Consider the following 24,746-nt stretch of genomic DNA (forward strand, 5'->3'; position numbering starts at 1 on the left):
TTGCCTCCCTGCTTGGCACTCAGCATTAAGGGTTGGAATTGGGGGGTTTGATCAGCAAACGGTTCCCGAGCGCGGGCGGCACCGCTACTGCTCCCCTCTCCCCCAGGGGATGGATCAAAATCACACGGGGATGGGTTAAATGCAGAGGACAAATTTCACCACACCCAGATGCGTGTGTGACGATCATTGGGACTTTAATTTGAACTTCCAAGTCTTCCAACGGCAAGACCCCGCCAGAGAACCGTGCGCTCTGTCCATCAGTACCATCCTTATCGAGGATGCTGCATTGTCAAATTCTCAGCAACGCCAACGTAATGGGAAAATAATTCCAATCACAGAGGCACATAGGGCCAGCTGATGGAGCTTCCGGAGAGCTGCATGTCTCGGATGAGCGTCTCAATGGGGGTCTTCCCCACCAGGCGCATGAAAAAGAGTTGGGAGATGAGGCTGGCGGGTACGGCGCGTAGAGCAGGGAGGCGAAGGAGAAGGCGGCCGAAGCGCTGAGGTTGACTCGGGTACTGCATCCTCTCGTACTCGGTCAGAGCTACCTGAGCCTTCTCCTGGAGAGACTCCACGTGGACTGCATCTGTCAGACCGCAGGCATCTAGTGGAGAAAGAGAGGGAGCAGGAAGTTACCAGGGTTGGTATTTGACCTGACTACGATGATCCAGTAGGGGGCAGAAGTGATTACGTAAATCCATCATGGCGCTGCAGTTCATTTGGCATGAATGAAAAAGAGCTGTCACCTGGTGAGAAGAGCGCGATGGCCTTGAGACAGCTGTACTCGGCGGAGTCCACCTGCAGTCGGGTCAATTTGTCCACCTGGTCCTGGAACACCCTCACCTGGTCCATGAAGGATACCACGCGCTCCGCCGACATGGGTGACGAGTGGAAGCCCGCCGCGGCCAACAAGGGCGCCATGTGGAGCGGCAAGGCCGACTGGGCCGCGTTGAGGATAAACAGCTCGCTCCAGCTCAGCCTCAGCAGGGCCACCTGGGGTCACGAAAAGTTTCACTGTGTGGATTTGTGCCATCAGGTAAAAGATCTTGTTATTAATAGACCTCTTACTAACCTGATCAGACACTGGCAGCTCAGGGAAATAAGGAATATTTCTGGCCCACTCTACTGTGCTGAAGAGAAGCCGGGCGGCAAGTTCGCAGATGTTATCAATCCCCATGGAATTATCGGGACCAGCCTGCTGGTTGTACTGGTGCCCGTAGCGGCTGTTGGGGTACGGCTCGGCCCTCAACAGCTGCGAGATGAGCTCGGAAACCGGCTGACCGCCACTCCCTCCGTTGTTGTTATTGTAGAATTCGTTGCCTCCCAGGCCGCTGGTGCCACCTATAGGCGTGAGGGTCGGGCTGAGACTAGGCTGCGGTGGGATGCGGCCGCGTTGAACTGCTGTAGTTTGGTTGGGGGACCAAGGGGGAAGGGGACGTCAGGAAAGGAGGGTTCACGGATAACAAAATAAGAGTTGGGCGGATAAAGATGAACAGGGTGGGGTGGAGGGTGGATTTGGGAAAGAAAACGGAGAGGGAAAAAAAGTTAAAACTGGGTTCAACCATCGGTATATGTCAGATTATAGGCAGACCGGAATTCACCGATTAGCCGGCCTTTCTTCAATAGAAAGGGATGCAGATTAAAAATCCTTAATGCGAGCATTCTTCCTTTTACCACTGCTCGATAAGCGTTATCAAGAGAACGATACGATGACCACGTTACAGCAACAAGCTGAATTCCTATCAGCCACGGGAATGTTACTCTGTGGCTGACCCTGAACCCTGACCTCCCCACGGACGCACCCAGGCAAAGATAATTTCTCCACGGGGAGCAATCATGTGTCTCATTAACTTGTTTTATGTTCTTTTTCTGTTGGATGGGAGGTAAACAACACGGACATGTCAGATACTAGCCACTCTTGACTACGTCCGACTTTGCTGACACTCATTATGTCCTGGGCGCGGTTGTTTGATTTGAATTAGTCCCAAAACTAACGATAATAACCGCCCCCCAATCCAAAACAAAAAAATCCATAGTATTGAAAAATGAATTTAAGTATTGAATGAAACTACATATAAACCGTTTCTGATACAAGCAACCCAAACAGCGTGTTAATTGAGTGTCGCCAATTGAAGTGAATTACCTTATTGGATTGCGCCTAAAGGGTTAGTCCAGCTTCATTTACTGGCTTAAGGCTGAGGGACTTGGGTGTTTTATCAATGCATTTATCTCTGTCACCAAACTAGATTAAGGCTGCTAGTACATGGCGTCGACTGGACATGCATATATAGTTAACGGATCTAAAATAGGGTGTCGGAAGCAAAAACGGTTCAAACAGAACTGCAGTATCTAACTGGCAATCAAACTTTGAAGTGAAAGAACCCATATGATGCCATATTAGGAAAAAAAGAGTTACCTTCTTTGCGCATGCCCACTCGGAAACACTTCTTGAGACGACAGTACTGGCACTGGTTGCGGTGGTGCTGGTCAATCTGACACTCTCGATTAGACCTGAAAATGAATTAGTAGTTAAATATTGTCAGAAATATTGTAAAACATTTAGGAAACAAATTATTTTTCAAATACAGTGTGTGCTCAGGAAATGCAATGCACTGATGCTTTAATTTTGTAGTCACATTATTACAGTAATATGAACAATTGTTGACCAAACTATTGTTCTTGACTTTTGATTCCAAAACAAGGTGTCCATCAATTTGTTGCGTAGGAGCTCATTAAACACCCGTAATCTACAGCATGACAACAAATGAACCTACAGAGAAATATATCTTTCCTTATGTGCTTTAGTGAGATTTCCAAAAGAACTACAAAAATGTCGGCAACACATTAGCCGTCTCACCTGCACGTGTAGCTGAGGTTACGTCGTACGCTTCTCTTGAAAAAGCTTTTACAGCCTTCACAGGTGAACACGCCGTAATGTTTCCCACTCGACTTGTCCCCGCACACCACACAGTCCAAAACGCAAGCCTTGTCGTCCTCCCCGGCCTCCATGTCGCTGCCTCCCGCCTGGGGAGAGCCGTCTTCATCCTCCCGCTTCAGGTAGCCCTTTTCCCCCAGTCCGTTGGTGCCGCCATTGGGATCTCCCCAGCCCCCACTCACCATGGCCATCGCTTGGTTACCGAACCACCGAGGAAGAGCACGCCACAGTCAGGCAGCTACGAATCGTCAAGGTAACATGAATATCAGCAGACGCTTCTTTGGAAGCTTTGTAACAAAAAAAAAAAAAAAAAACAACGAAAAATATCCACAGGGAGATAGTAATGAGAGAGGGGGGGAAAAAACAGGAGGGTGGGTGTTTGGCAGGAAAAAACAAGAAGGTCTCCTCCCACTGCACTATGACCTGGAACTAGTCCGAGCGGTGTAACTTTTCAATTTTTATCTTTGCTCTAAATGTCTCTGCTTCTAAATGTCAATGTCTTGTCCAAGGCTGGTTCTGCTGCCGTCTAATCCGGATGAGGGATCCTCTTCACTGTAAACAACGAGTCCACTAGCGACTGTGGAGAGACGGGAAAGCTCTTGTAAATGACATGAGGTGATAAATGTCTCACAAAGACACAAACATATACAAAGACATGTTTTTCCAGCATGGCTGAAATAGGCCGTTGAATTCCTTCTTCCCCATACTGCTGTCCTCCTTATATAAATCATTCACCGCTTACCTCCGATTGAACATGAATATGTCCGTCGCTATAAATCCTCTCCCGCTAGATCTTCCTGTCCTCCATCCAGAGAGCGAGTGCAGCTTTTCTATTCTGCCGTAATCCTCTCAGCGGCACCATCGTGACCCACAAAGTGAAGCTATTCCACGTCATTTGCTCCTGTCGCTGCAGGCTTTGCTTCAAGGCTCCATGGGGGGGAAAAAAAGAAAAAAAACACGTCTGGACTGTCAAGTTGACCTCCAAAAAACACACACACACACAGTGAAATGTGCTCCACACAAGGAAGTGCTGTCCTTTCCTTTGCTTCCTCCTTCCCAGAAGCCTTAGCTGTGCTCCAAGCTTCTCGTTTGCAAGCCTTTTGTTGGTGCTTGGCCACCAAGAACTAATGATGTGCGGCCTAGCTGCTGCTGCTTTTCATCTGTGTGTGTGTGTGTGCGCCTTCCCCTGTGGCAAGAGGTGGGGGAGGCAAGCAAGGGTGCGCTTACTTTCTCTCTTTCCGGGCATCCGCACATCCAGTTAGTATTCAAGAGAAAATCCAAAGCTACAGACAAGTCGGATCGCTGTCTACGTTTGCATTTTCCCCTCCTCCTGTTTTCTCTTCCAGCCTATTTGTGTGTTTGGCACAAGACCGATAAAGCAAAGCAAGTGAGAGAGAGAGAGCGAGAGGCAAAGGAAGGGAAGGAGGGCGCTGGAGTGTGTGCAGAGGGGGAGGGGTGTGTGTGTGTGTGTGTTCTGAGGGATTTGACACTACTATTCAAGCCCTGTGGTTGCCATGGTGCCAGCTGCCTTATATGGCCATTGGAGTCAAAGAGCAAAAAGAGTGGGCTGTGTGAGGCAACACACACACAGAGGAAGAATGTGGAGGATCTCTCTGCTGGGATGCAAAGAGCATGACCCCAAGGCCTCCAAACACACACACGCACATCCACACAATACCAGATTACTCCCTGCAACAAATACAAGCAAGCTGGCCTTTTGTCTGACACAAAGCTTCACTGTCAGCTTAATGGCTAAAATATCAACTTTGTTTCCCTATTTTATGGAAATGCTCAAGCCTTCCAGCCAGCCTCCCAATTCTTGTGTATATGAATGCCTTTTTTTTACTGCCATTAAAAGGTTAACATTTTATGGTCGTTGCTCATTTCTCAGGCTCATCGCCGAGCACGCAGCGAGAGGTCAAACGCACTTTGGCACCCTGGCTATGGTCAAAAGCCCGAGGTCACACGCAGATAAAGAGGAGGAGAGCACCCAGATCAAGCCTGGATAAGAGATAAGTCATGAATCTGCTTGTAAATGCAATGATCATGGTCTTTGTGTGGGGTGGGGGGGGGCATCACTGTGGAAGACAGATGATAATGCAACCTGTTGTCTTATCTTCATATGTGACGAAAGATTTGAAGTCATTCTGCCTCCCTCCCCACTCCCCACCTCCCCACAAACACCTTTATGGCAGTCCTAAAGCAAAACCAAGCTAGCCCCATGGAGACCACAATGTGTGTGAGTGTGTGTGTGTCACCGAGAAGTATTGTCCAAGCCCCTTTGTGCAGCTAATAGATCCTCAGAGGGGTAGGGGGAGGAGATATTGTGTGTTAATTTGAATAAAAGTCCCCTTAATTATGCCCGGGTGTCTTTTCTGTTGTGGGATGTGCTAAACTAAACTTGCCTTCAGGGGGCAGTGTGGTGCTCACATGCAGGTAGGAAATGTTTTAAATTGTATATTACATAGCTAAGATTGAGATTTTTTTTCAAAAAGAATGCTCTCACCCCCCAAAAAATCCTCACATCTAATAGACACTGGTATGAGAAAATATAAACTGTAAGAGTAAAAAAAAAAAACTCCGTTTTAAAAATGACACTTTAAGAAAGGCATAATCTGTTATTAAATACAAAGCCCTGAACAAATGGTACATATTTTTAACATTTCCGAGCCATCGAATGTGGAGCGCTTTTAGTGAGTAAAGTCTCTCCCGTGTCTGTCATTCCCCTTCCAGTGGGGGTGTGATGGATACCGAAGGGGGCAGAAGTGACATGACCTTTGAACCAACCCGCTACTCGTGTTGAGGAAGCAAAATATTTCTGTCGACGTGCATGTTGAGTCAACACGTGCCTAGAATGGCACACCGACAAAACTGTTTAAAGCAGCATATTGCATAGGGTCATTTTTTTTGTGATTTTATTTTTCTTATAAGCTGTCAAGCACTTCTCGTATTATCGTGTGCGTTCGTTTATGATTGCCACAACAGTAGTATTTTTACTACGCATCCTTTTTACATTTCTTACTTTATGTCAATAACAAGAATGCATTCAAGTGTTTCTTATTGGGTGGTGTGATAGCTCAGAGCTACAAACTTGTCGGACATTTAACCTCATCATGTGACATTTCGGGGCAGGCCGAGCCTTTCTCAAGTCAGCTATTGATTCACTTAACATTTGCGTTAACCTTTAAGGCCTGTATAGAGGTCTGTCCCCCACACCCACCCACCCACCACATGACTGAATGTTAAGTTAGGCCAGCTCTCTTCCCTTAAGCATCCACTCGTGTAATTCAATCTCAGGGCGTGAGCGGCGTCGCTTTAACCACACCAACATATGGAAAGTAGGTCTGTCTGTGCAGTCCATCCCTTCTCATAAGGACGCCGTTCTCATTACGCCCCGACGGCCGTCACTGTTTAGACTTGTCGTGACAGCTTCTCCCTGAGACCAGGGTGACCTGTGACCTTTGCAGAAAGGGTGACCCTGGAAACCAAAACAGAAGCCTTTTGTGCAGGTCAAAGGGAAAACATCTGCTGGCGATAGAAGCGGGGGACGAACTGTTTAGCGTTTTGTCTTTAAAGCCGCTTCGAAAGAACGTTATCGGCTATCACAGCCGAAAATAAGATGTCATACATACTCTTAGCTCGTCTCCCCATCGTGCAAAGTACAGAGAGCTCTTTCTTCACGCCAGTCATCTGATTGTAGCATGTGTCTGTGAGATGAATAACCAGAGCTCAGAGCAAGTTAGAAATTAGCTAATTCTTTGCCTGTTTGTTTTCATTGCTAGTCAAATAAAGGTCAAGCAAATGTTCGGAAGCTCTTACTACTATTGTAATAATAACAACAAATGTTTAGACCACATGTTTTTTTCTTACTTCTGTTTCATAATAACAAATCAAGATCTTTATGAGGTGTTATGTGGCCCAAGTAAATTATTTTTTTCAACTGTAATTCTCGCAGTGTTCCACTGGGTGGCACTGCAATCCACGATGACTGCTTGCCTTTTTTATTTTCTTTATTTTTGCTTGGCCATTGTTACTATTTCTCCTGCACAATTTGGTTTGGACGACTTTGTGGATAGAAAAGCAAATTAATAACATTGAACAAACATGAGCCAATCAGACAGTTCTGTCCTGAGTATGGATATGTTAACAATATTAGAATCATACAGTAATATAATTAATTACACAATACAATTGAGCCAAATATGCCTATACTTTACTGTAGCTGTGAAAGTAAATTCCATTTATCCACAGCCCATAAGAGTTGTCTGATATAACCCAAATTTGATTGTAAGCAGTAGTGAAGTCTTAATCACTGTAATCAGCATTTACGTATTAGTATGAAAAACACTGAGTCCATAAATCATTATTTAGTATTTATAATTTATTAGTCATTACACAATTATAAATATCGTTTATTATGTATTGTTAGTGGCAGCTCAGAGATGGCAAGAACACCTTGCCTTGAATAAACGCTCCACTGCACTCTTCCTGTCTTGATATTTTTACAGTATGAAAGCAAACCTCTTTAAATTCATTTCAATCTACACTCTGTTTACGTCTTGCATTTTCCTGCGTTTGTTGCCGCCTTTTTATCTACAATCTAGGACATTAGAAACGTTTGGCCATCAGCATCTGTATGAATTACGGCTTCCTGTCAAGATGAGGTCTGGAACATCAACAATGCCTGGCAGGAAAAAAAAGTGGCGACTACTACTGTCAAGCCCTTACTTTTCATTTTGAATATGTGTGTGCGTGCACACGTCCTGTGAGACAGAGGGCAGCTTACCAACGTCATCATGTTGGACTTGTGGCACGATGCATCAAAGAACCTCCCGGAGAGCACAACATGAACCATTGTCCTCTCCGCGGCTATGCGCCGGAAATTACTGTTCATGATCCCATAAAAAATGTTTTTGGCACATGAATGAGGACATGTTTCACACGGTGAGATGGATGGCTTTATTCACAGATAACAAACTGACAGTGTAGAAATGTTCATACCAGATTGCATGGAGAAAAAAAAATCAAGATTAGAAGCAAATAGGATTCATTAAAAGGCTGACGACATTTCGTTTGGGATTTTAACATATGACCGCAAAGCATGTATGCGTAGAACATGTCCCCCAAAAAAGGCTGGCCACCCTGCGTAGTAGGTTGAGTGATGATGGGAGGGGTCTGAAGTCAAACTAACTTCCCATGATGGGAAGTGTGTGGCCAAGCAGTTTATAAATTCCAACCCCGTGTTTACACCTCACCCACAATCTGATCGATTCTCCCGTTTTCATCGCCATCCAAAGGAAACGTCTGCTCTCTTTTTGAAGTGTTTTGCGCTCCGTCAGACAATCGGGCACCAGCCCTAAAATACGTGGACGGAGCCTCCAAGCTGCTCTCGTATAAATCAGGGTCTTCATAGATCCTGCTTAGGAGGAACTTCTTTCTCTTGGACCTTGTTTGAACCACCGGCAATCATGTATAGCAGCGGCTACTCTCACGTGTCCAAGACCAGCCCGCAGGCCCAGAAGAAGATGCAGTATCGGTCAAAGGGCAAAAGCTGTGGCTACTACTTGAAAATCATCTTCTTTTTTTCCTCGCTGATTCAATCGCTCATCATAGTCAGCCTGATTCTCTTCTTGGTCTATGGTAAGACGCAGGACTCCGCTTCAACAACACGCATACAGGACCTGGAGGAGAGCTTCAGTCGGCTCTCCATCGAGAACGTCGCCCTCAGGCAACAGAGGAAGAACCTGACGACCTTACTCAATGTCACCCTGACGGAGAAGACCCGCAATGACTGGGACCTGCTGAGACTTCGTCGCTTGTCAAACATCTCTGTAATGTTTATTCAAGACATGGACAAGAAGCAGGTGAGGAACTTTAAGATGTTTTAGCGTGAGCATATTTAACGGCCATGTGACCCGATGTGTAGCCATGTAAGCGTTTAGTTAAAATGTTAATTCATATTTTCAAGAATATATATTTGATCACACATCTGGTTTCTCACACAAGGATTTCATGTTGAATCAATGTTGTCTATTGTTTTGACTGTTTTGCCGATCTGTTTTTTCTTCGCCATCCAACAAACAGCAACAGACGAATATGGAGCTGCTGATGTGCAAGAACCAGCAAGGTGTAGCACGCAATTGCCCACAACCACGTAAGCCCCGATCATTTAATTAATATATCTTCAAATTCAAATCAACTTCTGAGAAAAATCCTAAAACGTGTCTTCCGCTTTATTTAAAGAAGTTCGAGCTATGTCTACAACTCCAGGTTGTGGGTTCCAGATCGAGCGGGTGAATGCTCAACTTGAACTTGTGGAGTCCAATTTTACACAAACAATACGGAAAATGAAGATGGAAATGGAGGAGATTGCCAAAGCCAGGGATGACCTTGACCTGGAGGCCATCCATCTAAGGAGGGAAAAGGCAGTTCATCTGAAGGAGATTGAGCTCAACACTCTAAGATGCAGACAAGACTTTGTTCAGTCCTTGAGTGGCATCTCCAATGTCTCAAGAGCCTTTCTACTGAAGATTGAATCCCTCTTCCCAGCTCACATTGCTTTCCAGCTCACCTGTGACAAACAGAGGGAGCATCTGGAGCAGATCCACAGCAACTGCACCAGTCTGTCTAGAGAGGTGGAAGACAGGTTCCAAAGCTACTTGAATAATGTAGGCAGTCAGGTGTCTGAGATCATGTCGGAGAACAGCCGCTTGAAGGCTGAGAACATACGACGGTCTGATGACTACCGCGTGTGCAGTCAAAACCGCACGGGTATGATCCGAGAGCACAAAGAAACCATAGAGAAGCTTCAGCTCAAACACGACAAGGACTATGAGAGGGTTCTGTTGCAAAAACAGAGACTGACCGGCGATATTGAAGTCCTTGAAAACAGTGTCAACTACAAAAATAAAGATATTGAACTCCTCACAGAGCAACTCAGGAGGCTCAACATGTCCTGCATGGGCAAGGTGAGTTTACGTGTGGATGTGGGACCATGTCATTGATTTTGAATTAAGGTTGTTTTTCCCAAGTTAACAAATATTTTATTTGATTCCAGAGTGGATTCGGTGGCTTGCCGGGAGCTGGTGTAGGACAGCTTGGGAGTTTTGGTTCAAATTCCAACTCACCTGGGTTCGGATCAAACAAGCCAGGATCGACTGGGTTGGGCTCCTCAAATCCAAGCTTTGGCTCAACTGGCTCAGGATTAAACCGATTAGGGTCAACTGGGGCGGGCTCTTCTAGTCTCGGGTCAACTGGGTCAGGATTAAACAAATTTGGATCAACGGGGTCGGGCACTTCAAGTCTGGGTTCATCTGGGTCAGGATTAAGCAGACAAGGATCGACGGGGTTAAGCTCATCAAGTCTCGGTTCAACTGGAACCGGATTAAACAAATTGGGATCAACTGGGGTAGGCTCCTCAGGTCTTGGCTCAACTGGGTCAGGAATAAATAAATTAGGTTCACCTGGGTTGGGCTCCTCGAATCCTAGCTCAACTGGGACAGGATTAAACAAACAAGGCTCAACTGGGTTAGGTTCCTCTAGCCTTGGTTCAAATGGGTTAGGATCCTCAAGTCTTGGATCAACTGGGTCAGGATCAAACAAATTAGGATCAACGGGGTTGAGCTCTACTGGGTCAGGTTTAAATAAACTTGGATCAAATGGTTTGGGCTCCTCAACGCTTGGATTGAACAAACCAAGCTCAACGGGTTTAGGTTCTGCTGGTCTTGGATCAACTGGGTCAGCATTAAATAAATTTGGCTCGACAGCGTTAAGGTCCTCTGGTCTTGGCTCTACTGGGTCAGGATTAAACAGTCAAGGATCAACTAGTTTGGGCACTTTGGGTCTTGGCTCAACTGGCTCGATGAATAATAAACCAACTTCGAGTCTGAAAAGCTCCTCTGGCCTCGGGTCAAGTGGGTCATCCAGTTCTGGATTTCCCTTATTTGGATTAGGGTTAGGCAACAGTAACACAGGACAAAGTAGGCCGGGAACTGGAATAGGAAGAGGAACATCAAGTGGATCTTCACTTGGAACGGGGAGGACTGGTGGTTTGGGAGGTGGATCAGGTAATTAAAAAAAAAAAAAAGGCTGTATTGCTTTCAGTGTTGTCAATGAAAATAACAGATGAACGTTTTTGGTTTTCTGTGCATACAGTCAGCGTTACTCAGCACCTTCAAGATCTGCAACGTATCATCAATCCGTCTTATGGCTATGAGTGAGTATGATCAGGGAGTAGAGCTGCAGATAATCATCTGCATCCAATATCTGCCTTTTTTCCTTTCAGAGAGCGACAAGAGCTTTCCAGAATGTTGGGTTAGGTCATCATGACGAGGAACACTGCAAGAGATTTATCAATTCAACACAGCTCGCCGAGTTCACGATGGTATTAATAAATCTGCTTTATGATATACACTGTTAAATACAAAAATAAGCACATTAAAAGGATAGACAAACTTAAGCACTTTTTTTTTCTGTTTTAATCATACTATATATCTTTAATTGTGTACAACTGCGAGAACAAGTTCATGCAGTATTTTTAAACATGTAAATTACAGAAGTCTTTGTTCAATTGTGCTCTTCTCTTTTTCATAAACAAATCTACTTGAGATATTACTGCATTCCGACTCGGAAGTAAGTGTTTGTCCCTCTGTGCGTCACCTATTGTGTTGCAATGATCTCCAAACACCTCACTTACGCCCCCCCCTTGAGTTGAAGAACAGATTTACTGCCACTGTGATTAATCCATCCACCATGTTTACTTTTACCTGCAGCCTGGTGGTGGCAGATGGGTGGAACCTCCACAAAGATCTATGAAAACAATACACTGTAAAAAGAACATGGAAATCCACTATATAAACAAAATCCAAATATATTGCAAGTGTTCACAGGGGCAGCTATATTTGACTCTAACGCGTGTCAAGACCTTTTATTGTAAAACTAAAAAAAGAATGATTTGCATTAAATTTGATTTCCACAACCACGGAGATAAAAGCTAGCGTACAGTTTCGTAGAGCATGTGTGGCAAAATTCTTTTCACTGTGGGCCATGTCGTAGTTTTGTTTTTTCTTCAGGGAGCTGCAATGACATCAACAAAAATTTTAGAAATGTACATATAATGTAAAAATGATATAAAATACCTTATAATGTTGTTTTATCAGCTTGATAGCATAATTGCCAATTTTTTTTAATTTACTGTCAAAATATCAACAAAACCATATAAAGCAATATTTCATTAGCCTAATTGCATAATTCAAACTTAAATCATTTTTGAGTTATTGTCACAATATTAATAGAAATATACGTTTAGTAGAATTTTTTTCTTGTTTTCCAAAAACATTTAAAAAAAAACTTTAATTATGCCATAGGGTTAACGATTAGAATCAAATGAGTCTCATTACTCTTCCTAATAAAGCATTTTAGCATTACTGTTACTTGACTATTATCATTCAAAGCATGATTTTTGCAGCACACAATCTCATGATATTGATGATTTCCATTCAATTTGGTTTCTTCAGCCACAGAGACAAAATGAAAGACATCACTATAGGAACGCACAAACATCCTGTCTGTTTGACTGTGAGAGGATGCCTGGAGCCTACGCTAAATCCCAGGGTGCATTGTCTCATATTGTCGTGCCAATTAATGCTTGGATGCGACTGAATGCTCTTCCAAAGGATTTCCTTTGTATAATATCCAGTACTTTTCCACATATAGACTCAAGGGGGCAAATGTCACAATATTAAAAGTGGGAACTTGCTTTATCTCATCGTCCAGTACATTCTGGCTGCAAAGTATGTTTGCACAGTGTTCTATGCCAACATGATTTCAGTCCTCTTCCACAATAACACATTTAATAGTGTTCTGGAAGGAATTTAACCTCATTGCATCACGATTTTAAAGTAAAACAATTCATCGTTATTTCAATATATTGAATATACTTTTTGTGGCGTTTCACTTTGACCATGTGTACTCGTTCGTCTAAGGGGCGGAAATGTTTCAAAAATATTTTCGACCAGTCTCTCGCTGTGCCTAAGGGATGTCGCCTCTCAGCAATGACACATGGCATGACAAACATTGAGCCGTCTATTGTGTCGCAGCTTGGACGACCACCTTCCAGGCCCTCCTGGTGCAGGAAAGGGAACGGCCGCTTATGATTACAATGTCCTTCCTCACCTGGGGGTTGGACACATTTGACCTCTTTTGTGTGTGGTTGATAATGTCCTCCTTTGCTGCCACTTCTAATTGCATTTCCTATTTGTTTGCACTGTCTCTCGGGTCCGCGGCTTTGCCTGGTAAAGACATTGAGTTAGGAGGGGAAATACTGTATATACTCTTAGCTGAGGGCTTCCTCTTCTGTCACACTCAGTGACCTTGACCTTTGACTCTTTCAGCCAAAGAATTATGCTGAGGAAAAGACCGACTTGACTACTGCTTTCAGATACTTTACGTAATATCCATCAATAGCTTCCTTTTTTTAAGAACACCACCACAATCTTGGAGTTGGCATGTGATGTTCTCCCCATTACTAGACCCACAAATATTTGGACTCGTTCAATTTTTCCCCTCTAATTTCGACATTTCCAGACCGATTCATACCGTTCCACAAGTTTTAATTCAGCCAATTAGCCTTCACATGCAATTTATCCAGAAATGTATTATTATTATTATTATTATTATTGATGCATCAGTTTAAATGATCATAGGCATGTGAAAGAATAAATTAAAAATGAGAGATAACAACAGGCCAGCCCACCAATAGCAAAAAAAAAAAAAAAAAAAAACACTGTGCATTATTGTTTGTCAAAATGGCTAGTATAATCCGTAAAAACGCTGCCTCATTTATTTGTGTCACTGATTATCCTTCCCATTCTGGCCAGCTTTCCCCACAGGCTTCGATGCGCAGAAGATTACCGGGCATCTGCATTGTAATGACACGTAATGGAGCTAAAGCCACAGCATGGGATTTAATTTTTGATGCTTCGCCTCAACCCAAGAGACGCACTGGTTACTGCAGAGTCTTTATCATCTTGCATCATCACAGCCTCAACAGTGATTAGGCCTTGTAAAATGAGCAACTAAATCCGCAAGACCACTTCCTATCTCGAATAGAATGGCATCCATTGAACACTCGAAACTGTCCATAGGATGTGAATGTATGTGTGAGTTTTTGTTTTTCTATACATAATTCAGTATACCTTGTGATCGATCGGCTGGCAACTAGTATAGGGTATAACCCGCTTGTCTCGCAAAGCATGCTGGAATAGGCCCCAGGTCACCTGTAAAAACTAAAGAAGACAAAGTGTTATAGAGGGAATGAATGGAACTACACTGCTGATTAATAATTGCAATAACTGTCCTCTCCGTGTTGGCCTTCAGACTTATTGTGGGGCGCCCTCTAGTGTCCGTTGTGACTCGTCGACATTCAAATCTGCACCTCAAATTATTGCAACTATATGAAAAATTCCATTTCGGACGAACTAGACAATTTTGTTAACTTGATTTACCGACATGACTAATGATTAATTATATTGAAAATGTGCATTACAATAATGCAGATTTTTTCTTTCTACTTTTTTACTCGGGAATGATTTTTTATAATCTTTACAGTTTTTTTAAACTCACTATCAAGTTCGAAATGAACAGAACTTTTAAATTCTTCTGATCCTCATTAACTTCGATTTTCAAAGCTGCTGGTGCACTTAAATTTTAAGTTGTGTGAAGTACACTACAAACATGCAACCATCTAATTTCATCTAATTTTGTCTAAAATGATTGACTAAAATTAATTTACTTTACCTATTTATTTAAGTAACTTGAATTTTTTTCAGGCCGCACTAAACATGCTCTTCCATGTGTAACCACTAATCAATTATTCACACCGCTCTATCAATAAAATTGGAACCTGTGTTTATATTGATTTGTTGAAGGGCTTCTGTTTTGCAACAATACTTACATTCACATCATTTGTTTCTAGTCGTGCAAAGCCGGTATTTCCCCTTCTCTGTCGTCACCAGCCAGTCACGATCGGGGCTCCTTAACGTGTCATTTTCATGTTCATGTGGTCTCCTCCTCCCCCTCTCGGATTTTTATTTCGCATGTAATAATTATACATTATAATAACATTCGTGTGTTTGTGTGGGTGCGCAATCGTGGTCCAACCACTCCCTCCCTCTCTACCTGGATACATGTGAAGCGGGATGCATGCGACGGGCGGCGGAGCGACTGACAGCGATGCCGCAGACAGCCAGCACTGTGCAGCGGAGAGGATGGAGAGGACGCCCGCGGGGGAGCTGCAGCGTCGGAGCGACGACCAGCAGCAGGGACCCTCTTCAGCAACATGCGGTGTGTTCGGTAAGTGCACAAAATACACACCATTAAAATGGAACATTTGTGCTTGAAGTGAAGTGGAGATTCATGGGTCGTGTTGAGGAGGGGGGGGGGGGGGGGGGGTAGCAATGTGATGCAGTTGGTGGTACTGAATGGTGAAAGTAAATGTGGTTTAATGAAATGGTGGTTGTCTCAAGTGCGACATGGTGCTTGAGAAATCTTACGAGTCGAGTCCATGCAGTCTCACTGAGGGTGTTGGTGGTTGCACCCAGCACACAATGAAATAGAAATGGAACGCCTTTTTTTGGTCAACAAAATTGGGGCGCAGGTTCAAGTTTCTGTTTACAAATGAAAAAACAGCTAAAATATTGGAGTGAATAACCGTGGCAAGATGAGTATTACTTACCTGACACTGGAATAATGTAAATGTTAAAAAAAACTGTAACATCGACATACAAATTTGTTTTGATGATGCAACTTTTCATCTTTCAATCCCCCCTCTAGATAAATTGTTTGGAAAGAGGCTACTCCAGGCCAGACACTACATATTGTCAAGGAAGTCCTGGCTGAAGATGGTTCCCACGGAAAACTGCGACATCCTGATGACATTCCCAGGTACTGTAAAGCATCTCTGTTTTGTTTTTATTTCGCAAACAAATTCATAGAAATACATTTTTTGAATGCTTCCGAGACGGAAGCACGTCATTTTACTCAGAACTGTTTTTATTGTAAGACGTTCTCCTTGAAAATCAAGCTACAGGAGAGAGTCACCACCAAACAGTGAGCAGATGTCCTTCAATAACAATGTTGCGAGCTAGCTTGATTTATTCCACCTTGTCTACCACGTCGTGGATTAGCTCACAACCTTGCATAACACTCGACATTCAAGATTCAAAAGCAACACGGCCTTTCTTGGATGCAAAACTTGACTGGATGTGTCAGAGAGGTTTTAAAAGTACAGAAACTGGTATCGGTAGCATTCTCAAAATCTTTTCTGTATTATAGCAAATCCATCTAACAGTTATAAATTGCATGTCACCTGCATGCTGTCTGGGTACTTGAATTTCCTAACATAGTCCAAAATAAAACAACTCCATCAATACGGACTGGACTGCTCACCTATGTAAAGACAGCCTGTGTATATTTAACGTGCAAATGTATTACCGTAATTTCCGGACTATAAGCCGCACCGGACTATAAACCGCACCAGCTAAAATTCGGGGATATTTTAGTTTTTTTCTTACATAAGCCGCACCGGACTATAAGCCGCACGTGCACACGAGTTTTTTACAAAGAAAGACAGTACACAGAAAGCCTTTTAAAAGTTTTAATAACATACTTTAACATATCTTTCTAAACATTACCTGTGACGCAACATGGAAGTGTGCACTGCTTTGTGTAATCTCTGAGTCACATGGCAGAGTAAGAGAAAGGGTTTAGAGCCCTTTGACGCAGGTAACCGTGCATTCCTACTAAACTCATAATAGTCACAAGCAACACAGCCAGAATAAGCAGCAGCCGTAGTAGTATTTCAAAATAGTATTTTTGTTGTTGTTTTTTTCTTCAAGATACCGCACAACGGTGGTCCACAGCCTTTTTACGAGTATATAAAAGTGATCAAGTCATCACAAAAATCACGAAAAAATCTTATATAAGCCGTACCTGACTATAAGCCGCAGGGTTCAAAATTTTGGAAAAAAGTCGCGGCTTATAGTCCGGAAATTACGGTACATTGATTGAAGACATGGTGTGTCAGTCCTTGGAAGAATTGGACGCATAATCAGGAATAGAACAGCAGTAAAAATAAAATGATGCTCCTCTGAAACTAAAGTGCTCAGTAGCGCTAATCATGAGACCACCGTGTACCTTAAATATTAAAGTTACGATTAGCAGTACCTTTAAAGTGTACCCCAAAGGTACAAGCAATCTTTTTTTTCCTGTCAGTGGTGCAGTCGGAGTCCACTAATGGCTGTCTTATTTATTTCATTGGTCATATAATACATTCTATTTCTCATGATTTGCTTTCTCTCTCTAGATTCAGTAGATGACCACACTTTGCTGTGGCTCCTGAACCAGATCCGTGTTGGAGTCCCACAAGTCAGTATTCAAGTCCGACAGCATAAACATACGCAGGCTTATGCCTTCTTCATCACCACTACATTTGAGAAGTAAGACTCTCGCAGGAATCCCGGCTTTATCGTATTATATCGTTAAATGTGGAAACATTGAACAGTAATGAACTCACTAATTCAAAACAGAAACTATTTTCCGGTTTAATCCTGCTGCACTTTTGTCTTCAGTTTACTACGGGGAGCGGAACAGATAAGCATGCACAAGGCTGTCAAGCCACAGTTTGGTGGCGGGATGCGACGCTTTTCTTGCGAAGAGGACAACATCTACGAGAACATCGAGAGCGAGCTCTGCTTTTTTACATCGCAGGTTGGATGTCGAAAATGGTGCTCTGATGGCATTCTCGGATCGTACTGCTTAATGTCGTGTTTCTTTCACAAAAATCATTCTCTGAAATACGTCAAGTGAGGAAGATGTGTCTCGTTTCTTTTTAGGAGCGTCAGAGCATCATCAAGTATTGGCTAGACAACCTGCGAGCCAAACAAGGAGAAGTGCTTCACAACATTCATTTTCTGGAGGGACAACCCATTAGTATGCTTATTTACATTGGCTTTCACTTCTTCCATCTGGAGATACATTTTGAGCAACCTAACTTTTTTTTTTAGTCTGGCAGCCTAATGGGGTGGGGTGTGACCTCTGTGAGTGTCTGGGTGTGAGCTGTGGCTAACAGCAGCTCATGCCTGAGTGTGCTTGTTGAGAAGATACATCAGGGAACACTGTACTGTTTTCAAAGGCTAGCATCACGTATGAAATTTGGGTCTGTGGTCTAGTTCCAGAGCTGGTAGCCCGTGGTGTGATCCATCAGATGTTTCCTCTCCACGAGCAGAGGATCCTTAATCAGCTGATGACATCATGGGTCCAGGCTGTTTGTGAAAGACAGCCTCTGGGTAAGTAACTGGAAATCACCAGCAGAAATGTCAGTTGTTTGATATTTGCTGCTGTAAGAACGTTTACCTCCATGATGCAGATGATATCTGCGACTACTTTGGAGTGAAGATCGGCATGTACTTTGCCTGGCTTGGTTTCTACACCAACTCTATGCTTTACCCTGCTGTCATTGGCTTTCTCCTGTGGATACTTGCAGAAGCTGATCAGGTACCTTAAAGAGGAAGTGAACCCAAAGATTGTCTCCACGATAATATGTTGTTTTTGCCCCCACTTGTCCGAACACGATATTCTGGTTAACATTGTGTTTGTGCAATATGAGGTGAGCGGCAAAATTCCCTTTTTTTTATCCATCTCAGTCGACTGAAAATGACATCACAGTTGTATCAAGTCGCAACCAATCACGGCTCATCTTGATGTCGACTGAAAATGACATCACAGTTGTATCAAGTCGCAACCAATCACGGCTCATCTTGATGTCATTTTCAGTCGACAGCAAGGGGCAAAATGGCCGCCCCCTGAGATGGATACAAACAACTGAAAACTGTGTTTCGACTAGTCGGGCTCCACAGAAAATATTATTACAAAGAAAATCTGGGGGTTGACTTCCGCTTTAAAGCATATTTCATAGCATGTGGTTGACCTCACAAATAGAAAGCTTGTTAGGAACGCATGTTTGGGCCTTCACGTCTGGGGGCAGCCCCAATACTGATATTGAAGGACAGTATCTGTGTCTTTGTTTTGTTTAGACCAGCCAGGATATCTGCTGTGTGGTGTTTGCTCTCTTCAATGTTGTGTGGGCAACCTTGTTTTTGGAGCGCTGGAAGAGGCGAGAAGCCGAGTTGGCCTACAGGTGGGGGACCCTTGACACCCCTGCAGAGTCCTTGGAGGAGCCAAGACCGCAGTTCAGGGTAAGCATCACTGTTAAATTCAGGAGCGGTATGATACCTTTGAATGAAGTCTTTTGGGTATTTTAAAAAAGAAAATTAGTTTTTAATAAACTATTATGTATTTTTTATTTCTCAATACATTAACATTGGTCATTGTGATGGTACAGTTTTGTTGTTGTTCTACCCCAAGGGCATAAAACGCTGTAGTCCCATAACAGGCTGTGAAGAGTTCTACTATCCACCATGGAAGAGGGCAATGTTCAGATGGCTAGTCAGCCTCCCCATCTGCCTCCTTTGTCTCTGTTTTGTCTTCCTCATCATGCTCCTCTGTCTGGAACTGCAGGTTTGGCCCACAGAACACAATAGAAAGCTTGTGTGTCGTTCAATATCTTCCATCCTAGGTTAAACAACACGTTTAAATATTCTATACAATTGCTTTGAAAGAACTGCAGGGATTTGATGTACAAATATAAATGAATAGCCCCTATTAAATATGTATCATATAGCTACTAACTGACCTTCCAGGAAGTGGTAATGGAGATTCAGGAGCTTCCTGGCATCACAAGATTTATTCCCAAGATCCTGCTGGCCATCACTGTAACCATATGTGATGAGGTTTATAAGAAGATTGCCTATTGGCTCAATGACATGGGTAAGCATCACCTTTTTTTATTTTTTTATTTATTTACATAGAAATATTTACACACGATTTGCTTTAATGGCTTGATGATTCTGGTTAATTTTCCAGAAAACTATAGACTTCAGAGTGCCTATGACAATAATCTCATCATCAAGATGGTTTTTGTGAGTCACCCCCGCCCCCCCCCCCCCCCCCCCCCACCCTCGTTGACCTTTACAAGTTGTATCACGATACTCATTTAAGTGTGACTGACTACTTGCGATGTTCTCTGTTGTTCTACAGTTTGAGTTCATCAATTCTTACCTAAGTCTTTTCTACATTGGATTCTACCTCAAGGATATGGAGCGACTAAAGGAGGTGAGACAAGAATACTTATTCTTCATTCTAGCTTTTTTTTTTGCCCATAAGAATGGAACATGATTCAAGTTTCCCATTTCTTCACAGATGCTCGCGACACTCTTGATTTTCCGTCAGTTCCTCCAGAACATTAAGGAGGTCCTCCAGCCTTACCTCTATGAACAAAACAAGCTGGGTGTCTTCACCCCCAAGGTGCTGTGGGAGCTTCTACAAGCCATCATGCTCAAGTACGGCCGCCTGGCTCTGGGAAAGGCCCAAGCGTCAATGACGGCTTACTCCTTCTTGGGGCCCAGAGGACTTCCGGCCAGCGACGGCACCGGTGTCGGCACTCAGCTAAAGGCGAGAGGGGATTTGAAAGCTGGATTTAGGCTGACGGAAGAAGAGTGGGATATGAATGACAGTGCGCTGAAGCAACGAAAAGTCAGCTTCACAGAGAAGGTTGACTACCAGGAAGGGCAGACGGCAGATGACAACTTCCCAGAGGACAGCCCCACTCTGGTAGAGGACGGAATGGATCCATCCAGCATTTTTGACAGTTGTGATGAGGACAGCGACCTTGAATTGCTGGCTCAGGTGTGCTTGCAGTATTTCATTCCCATTTTGTTTCCAAAACGTAAGACGCTTCTGTTTGGAATTCCCCCAGTTTAATCAAATCAAATACAATTATTTATGGCGGTTAAAGACACAAAACCCCTGACACATTCCAAAAACTGACAACAGTTGCAGATGTACCTCAAACTATGATCCCAAATGACTCAAATATTGTTTCAAAATCATCTCAGTCCATTTTATTTTCATTCGCATTGACAGGACACCAAAGAGAACAGCGCCGTATCCTCTTCAAAAGAATCAAATGGTCTCCGTCAGAGAAGAAAGACCATGGATGAGGCCAAGGAGGACAAGAAATCCTGGATGGATCCACCAGAAGAACCCCAAACCGTCACTCTAGCGCAGGCTGAGATTGAAAGCTGTATGCAGACGTATGAGGTGGTTTGCTCAGAAATTAAAATTTAATTTGTTTATATTTGAATCACAAAAAGAGTACAGGTGGACATGCAGTGATTTTAATTTCACCTGTCAACCTGCAGGATACACTTCAGGACTACCAGGAGATGTTCATCCAATTTGGTTACGTGGTGCTTTTCTCCTCTGCGTTTCCTCTGGCGGCCATGTGCGCGCTCATCAACAATATCATCGAAATCCGTAGCGATGCCCTCAAGCTCTGTACGGGCCTGCAGAGACCATTTGGCCAAAGGGTGGAGAACATCGGGCAATGGCAGGTCAGTGCGCTCGGATGGCCAAAAAGCCTTGGGGGCTTACTCTTTGTATCGGGGTCTATGATCGCCTGCGGCAAAAAATCTGGATTTTTCTCTGAACCCCTAGACTGCAATGGAGGCCATGGGATTGATAGCCATTATTGTTAACTGTTACCTGATTGGTCAGTGTGGTCAGCTGCAGCGTCTTTTCCCCTGGTTGAGTCCTGAGATGACCGTCATCTCCATTGTTTTGCTGGAGGTAAGCGACGCAGTCATACGCACTTAGAGACTTTTTTTTTTTTTAATTAATATTCAGGCAAGCAGGCTGTCATGCATACTGTTTAGTATTCTGGAGTAGTTTATGTCTCGAGTTATACAGTTTGTCTGGGACTGCAAGAATTTGGCTTCTGCCTGGAAACACCATGAATAAATCTGTCGGGTGGAAACTTTTATTAATTATTCTTCTGTGTCAGAGCATGGAGCGTTTCCAATCCAAAACAAGCTGGGTTGGGATGCTGAATTATGAGATGAAAATTGGTGCATTTTGTTATAATGTTCCATCAATCTTCTAAATGTCAGAATTTTAATGATGTAAAATTCTTGAGGTAGCTGACTTCATACATTATATTCATCATGCATCCATCGATTCATTTTATTGTCCTCTCTCGGGTCCAGGGAGAGCTAAGTGGAGCGATCCCAGTAGTGTGTGTTTGTAACGGTCCACACAAAATCTCACAGGAGTTTTTGTACAAATGTACATTTTTGTATACAGAATGAAAATCAAAATGTGACTTATGGACCTTGATGTGTGGTGTGCGTGTCCCTCTGTGGTCTGGTGGTTTACAGCACTTTGCCATCCTCCTAAAGTACGTCATCCATGTTGCCATCCCTGATATCCCCGCTTGGGTAGCAGAAGAGATGGCCAAGCTAGAATACCGACGAAGGGAAGCTTTCAAGGTATAGTTGGGATATAACTTGAAAGACCTTCGGCCATCGCAAGGTTTGCGTCTGATGTGAAGTGATGTCATAATTGTGTAGATGTGTCTTTTGGTTTGACAGTATTTTGGAACTAGATGCATTTATCAGATTTTTTTTCACAGATCATGTTTAACATGCTGTCAAGTCGTGACAGTTCTGAGAAATATAACTAAAATGTTTTTCTCCTTCATTCTGACCCTCTTCACTTATCACATCTCAATCAGAGGCATGAACTACAGGCACAGCAACATTTCCAGCAGCAGCTCAGACGTCGCCGCGAGGAGGAGGACCTTCAGCGTCAGGCGGAGGCGCGTCAGGAGTGCCATAAGTCAGACGCCCATCACCAGCACCACCACGAAAAAGCGGCGGGCGGAAAACCCAAAAGACCCAGCTCACTGCTCGGAAATAACAATGTGATGAAGCTAAAGCAGATCATTCCCCTTCAGGGTAAGTTCTCCTCCGGCAGCTCCCGCTCCCCTGCTCAGTCACCCACCGGTGGAGAGGCGAAGCTGCCGGGGTTCCTCAAGTTTTTGAAGTCGACAGAGGTGAAAAAAGAACCAGCTACAGCGGCGGGATCACCAGGATCAACGGGGAGCTCTTCGGCGACCTCTAGCGGCCAGGAGCGAAACCAATCTCCAAACAGGACATTCAGTCCGGGTAAGCTGTTCAGTTTCAGCAAGTCGGAGGCAACGGCTAATGGAACGCAGCCTCCCGGCCAGCCGGACAGTTGCCATGCCAACAAGGCTGACCTCAACTCGACTCATGACGAATTGCCATCAAATGAGTCTGATAAAGGAGAGGCTGACTTAGAAAGCTCGGGCTCAAAGAATTAATAAGCATTTTGAGTGTAAAACAAAAAAAAGAAGAGGACTAGGTAAGGCACCTTCACAGTAGTGACACATCTCAAGTCTGGCCTATGAAAAGTCGTTTAAAGCCATCAAGTCCAGCAGTCTCAATTGGATTCATCTCCCAACTTTGACAAGGGAAGTACAAACCGTCCATTTTGTTTTGTTTGTCGCGCTTGGTTAGTTTGTCTCGTACCACAAGAGTGCTTGAATTCAAGAACACAAATTAATCTCCGGACATTTGCCTTCAGGGGATTTTTTTTTTTGCTAGACAGCAGAATATTTTTTCCCATTAATTACATGTGGAATAAGGCTTAAACGACTTTTCATACTTGCTGAACACGTGTGAGGTCAACAGTTAAATGCACCTTTGCACAAACTATGTTACCACCAGTTCTTACAGCTTCCGTGTAAATATGTGTACAGTGAATGTGACCCTCTGAATGAAACTTTGAAACTATTGCATGGCTCAGTCCCATTCCAGGCTTGGTTCTCCTTTTCAAGCCTGCATTGAATGCATACAGTGCACGAGTCACCTGTCCATGTGTTCTTTAGCACTTTAAAAAGCCAACATATTCTTCTGCAATAGCCAACATTTTAGTCACTGTGACCATGAAAAGTCTTATATTTTTCTCAAATTTGATTTTTTTTTTTAAATGAATTATTTTGCTACGTGAATTAGTGAATGTATCCCGAATGCAAATCACTTGAATCAAGTCAAATTAGTATGCATTTAATAAACATCACAGAGTAAAACCTGTCTCGGTTGATTAGAGTTTGAATATGTTATTAATTTGGATACTGTGTAAACAGCTAGACATTATGAAATGAGAAATAATTTTTGAAAGTGTCGTTGAAGAATCCTCATTCTTCTGTCTGTCTTGTTTGTTAGTGTATTTCCCAGATCACTTACTGTTTTGATTGATAATAAGAGACACACAAATAACTATATAATCAATATTCAGACAAAAATCTTTGTCAGTCATTGATTAAAAAAGTAAAAGGGCCAAAAAGTTGACTGGTCAAGAAATGTTTTATTGATTAAATGTTGTAGTACATCACGGTAATTTAATCAATCAATCAATCATTCATTCTTGGTGACAGAAACCACAAATAGTATTTCTCAAGGCAACTGCGACTTGTTTTCTGAAGACCAGTTTCAATCCTCAAGAATGCCCAACCCACAGCGAGTATCGCTTTTCCACACGATACACAAGTTCCGAATGGCTTGCTAGCACCTCCAGGATTTCAGAACCACAAAGACTCCCAAGTCCGACGTTCAGTGCGAGAGTGATTTGCGTCCCTTTAACATTCGCCGCAAGATCACTTCAATTCCTCCTCGTGTGCTGAGCCTCTTGATCCAGCCGTGGGTCCTCTTGCGTTTCAGGTTTTTGGGCTGATACTCATTTCCTCTTTTCCCTGTCCGCACCTGCTGGTATTGCCACGGAAGCTGCCGGAAGACTCCCATGTCCTTGGCTTGGGAAGAAAGCAGTCCACTTGCGG

At 43.5% G+C, this 24,746-nt stretch overlaps 3 protein-coding genes across 6 annotated transcripts; 2 read left to right on the forward strand and 1 right to left on the reverse strand.

Moving 5' to 3' along the window:
* Window positions 1-172: 172 nt before the first annotated feature.
* Window positions 173-4,359, reverse strand: nr2f6a (nuclear receptor subfamily 2, group F, member 6a). Of its 2 annotated transcripts, XM_049747169.2 has the most exons (7): window positions 4,163-4,358; window positions 3,678-3,862; window positions 2,858-3,512; window positions 2,417-2,511; window positions 1,073-1,401; window positions 747-993; window positions 173-604 (listed from the first exon to the last, which is right to left on the reverse strand). In XM_049747169.2, exons 3-7 carry the CDS (start codon window positions 3,124-3,126, stop codon window positions 333-335), a joined length of 1,212 nt encoding a protein of 403 aa, XP_049603126.1. In that variant the 5' UTR covers window positions 3,127-3,512; window positions 3,678-3,862; window positions 4,163-4,358; the 3' UTR covers window positions 173-332. The 2 variants fall into 2 exon arrangements, with proteins under 2 accessions (XP_049603126.1, XP_049603127.1); XM_049747170.2 differs by having other exon boundaries at window positions 1,073-1,398; window positions 3,678-4,359.
* Window positions 4,360-6,778: 2,419 nt separating this feature from the next.
* Window positions 6,779-11,393, forward strand: plvapa (plasmalemma vesicle associated protein a). 2 transcript variants are annotated; one of them, XM_049747161.2, is made up of 6 exons: window positions 6,779-8,799; window positions 9,020-9,089; window positions 9,182-9,903; window positions 9,993-11,001; window positions 11,090-11,150; window positions 11,220-11,393. In XM_049747161.2, exons 1-6 carry the CDS (start codon window positions 8,404-8,406, stop codon window positions 11,251-11,253), a joined length of 2,292 nt encoding a protein of 763 aa, XP_049603118.1. In that variant the 5' UTR covers window positions 6,779-8,403; the 3' UTR covers window positions 11,254-11,393. The 2 variants fall into 2 exon arrangements, with proteins under 2 accessions (XP_049603118.1, XP_049603117.1); XM_049747160.2 differs by having other exon boundaries at window positions 6,845-8,799; window positions 9,179-9,903.
* Window positions 11,394-11,534: 141 nt separating this feature from the next.
* Window positions 11,535-23,503, forward strand: ano8a (anoctamin 8a). Of its 2 annotated transcripts, XM_049747153.1 has the most exons (19): window positions 11,535-11,566; window positions 15,129-15,286; window positions 15,767-15,877; window positions 17,298-17,430; window positions 17,563-17,701; window positions 17,827-17,923; window positions 18,163-18,279; window positions 18,360-18,487; window positions 19,027-19,188; window positions 19,358-19,510; window positions 19,693-19,819; window positions 19,916-19,971; window positions 20,090-20,164; window positions 20,252-20,737; window positions 20,975-21,151; window positions 21,253-21,444; window positions 21,548-21,679; window positions 22,267-22,377; window positions 22,623-23,503. In XM_049747153.1, the coding sequence occupies exons 2-19, from the start codon at window positions 15,133-15,135 to the stop codon at window positions 23,229-23,231; spliced, it is 3,159 nt and encodes a 1,052-aa protein (XP_049603110.1). In that variant the 5' UTR covers window positions 11,535-11,566; window positions 15,129-15,132; the 3' UTR covers window positions 23,232-23,503. The 2 variants fall into 2 exon arrangements, with proteins under 2 accessions (XP_049603110.1, XP_049603111.1); XM_049747154.1 differs by lacking the exon at window positions 22,267-22,377.
* Window positions 23,504-24,746: the final 1,243 nt, after the last annotated feature.

Source organism: Syngnathus scovelli, chromosome 17, assembly GCF_024217435.2.
Source record: "Syngnathus scovelli strain Florida chromosome 17, RoL_Ssco_1.2, whole genome shotgun sequence".
Classification (NCBI taxonomy): Eukaryota; Metazoa; Chordata; class Actinopteri; order Syngnathiformes; family Syngnathidae; genus Syngnathus; species Syngnathus scovelli.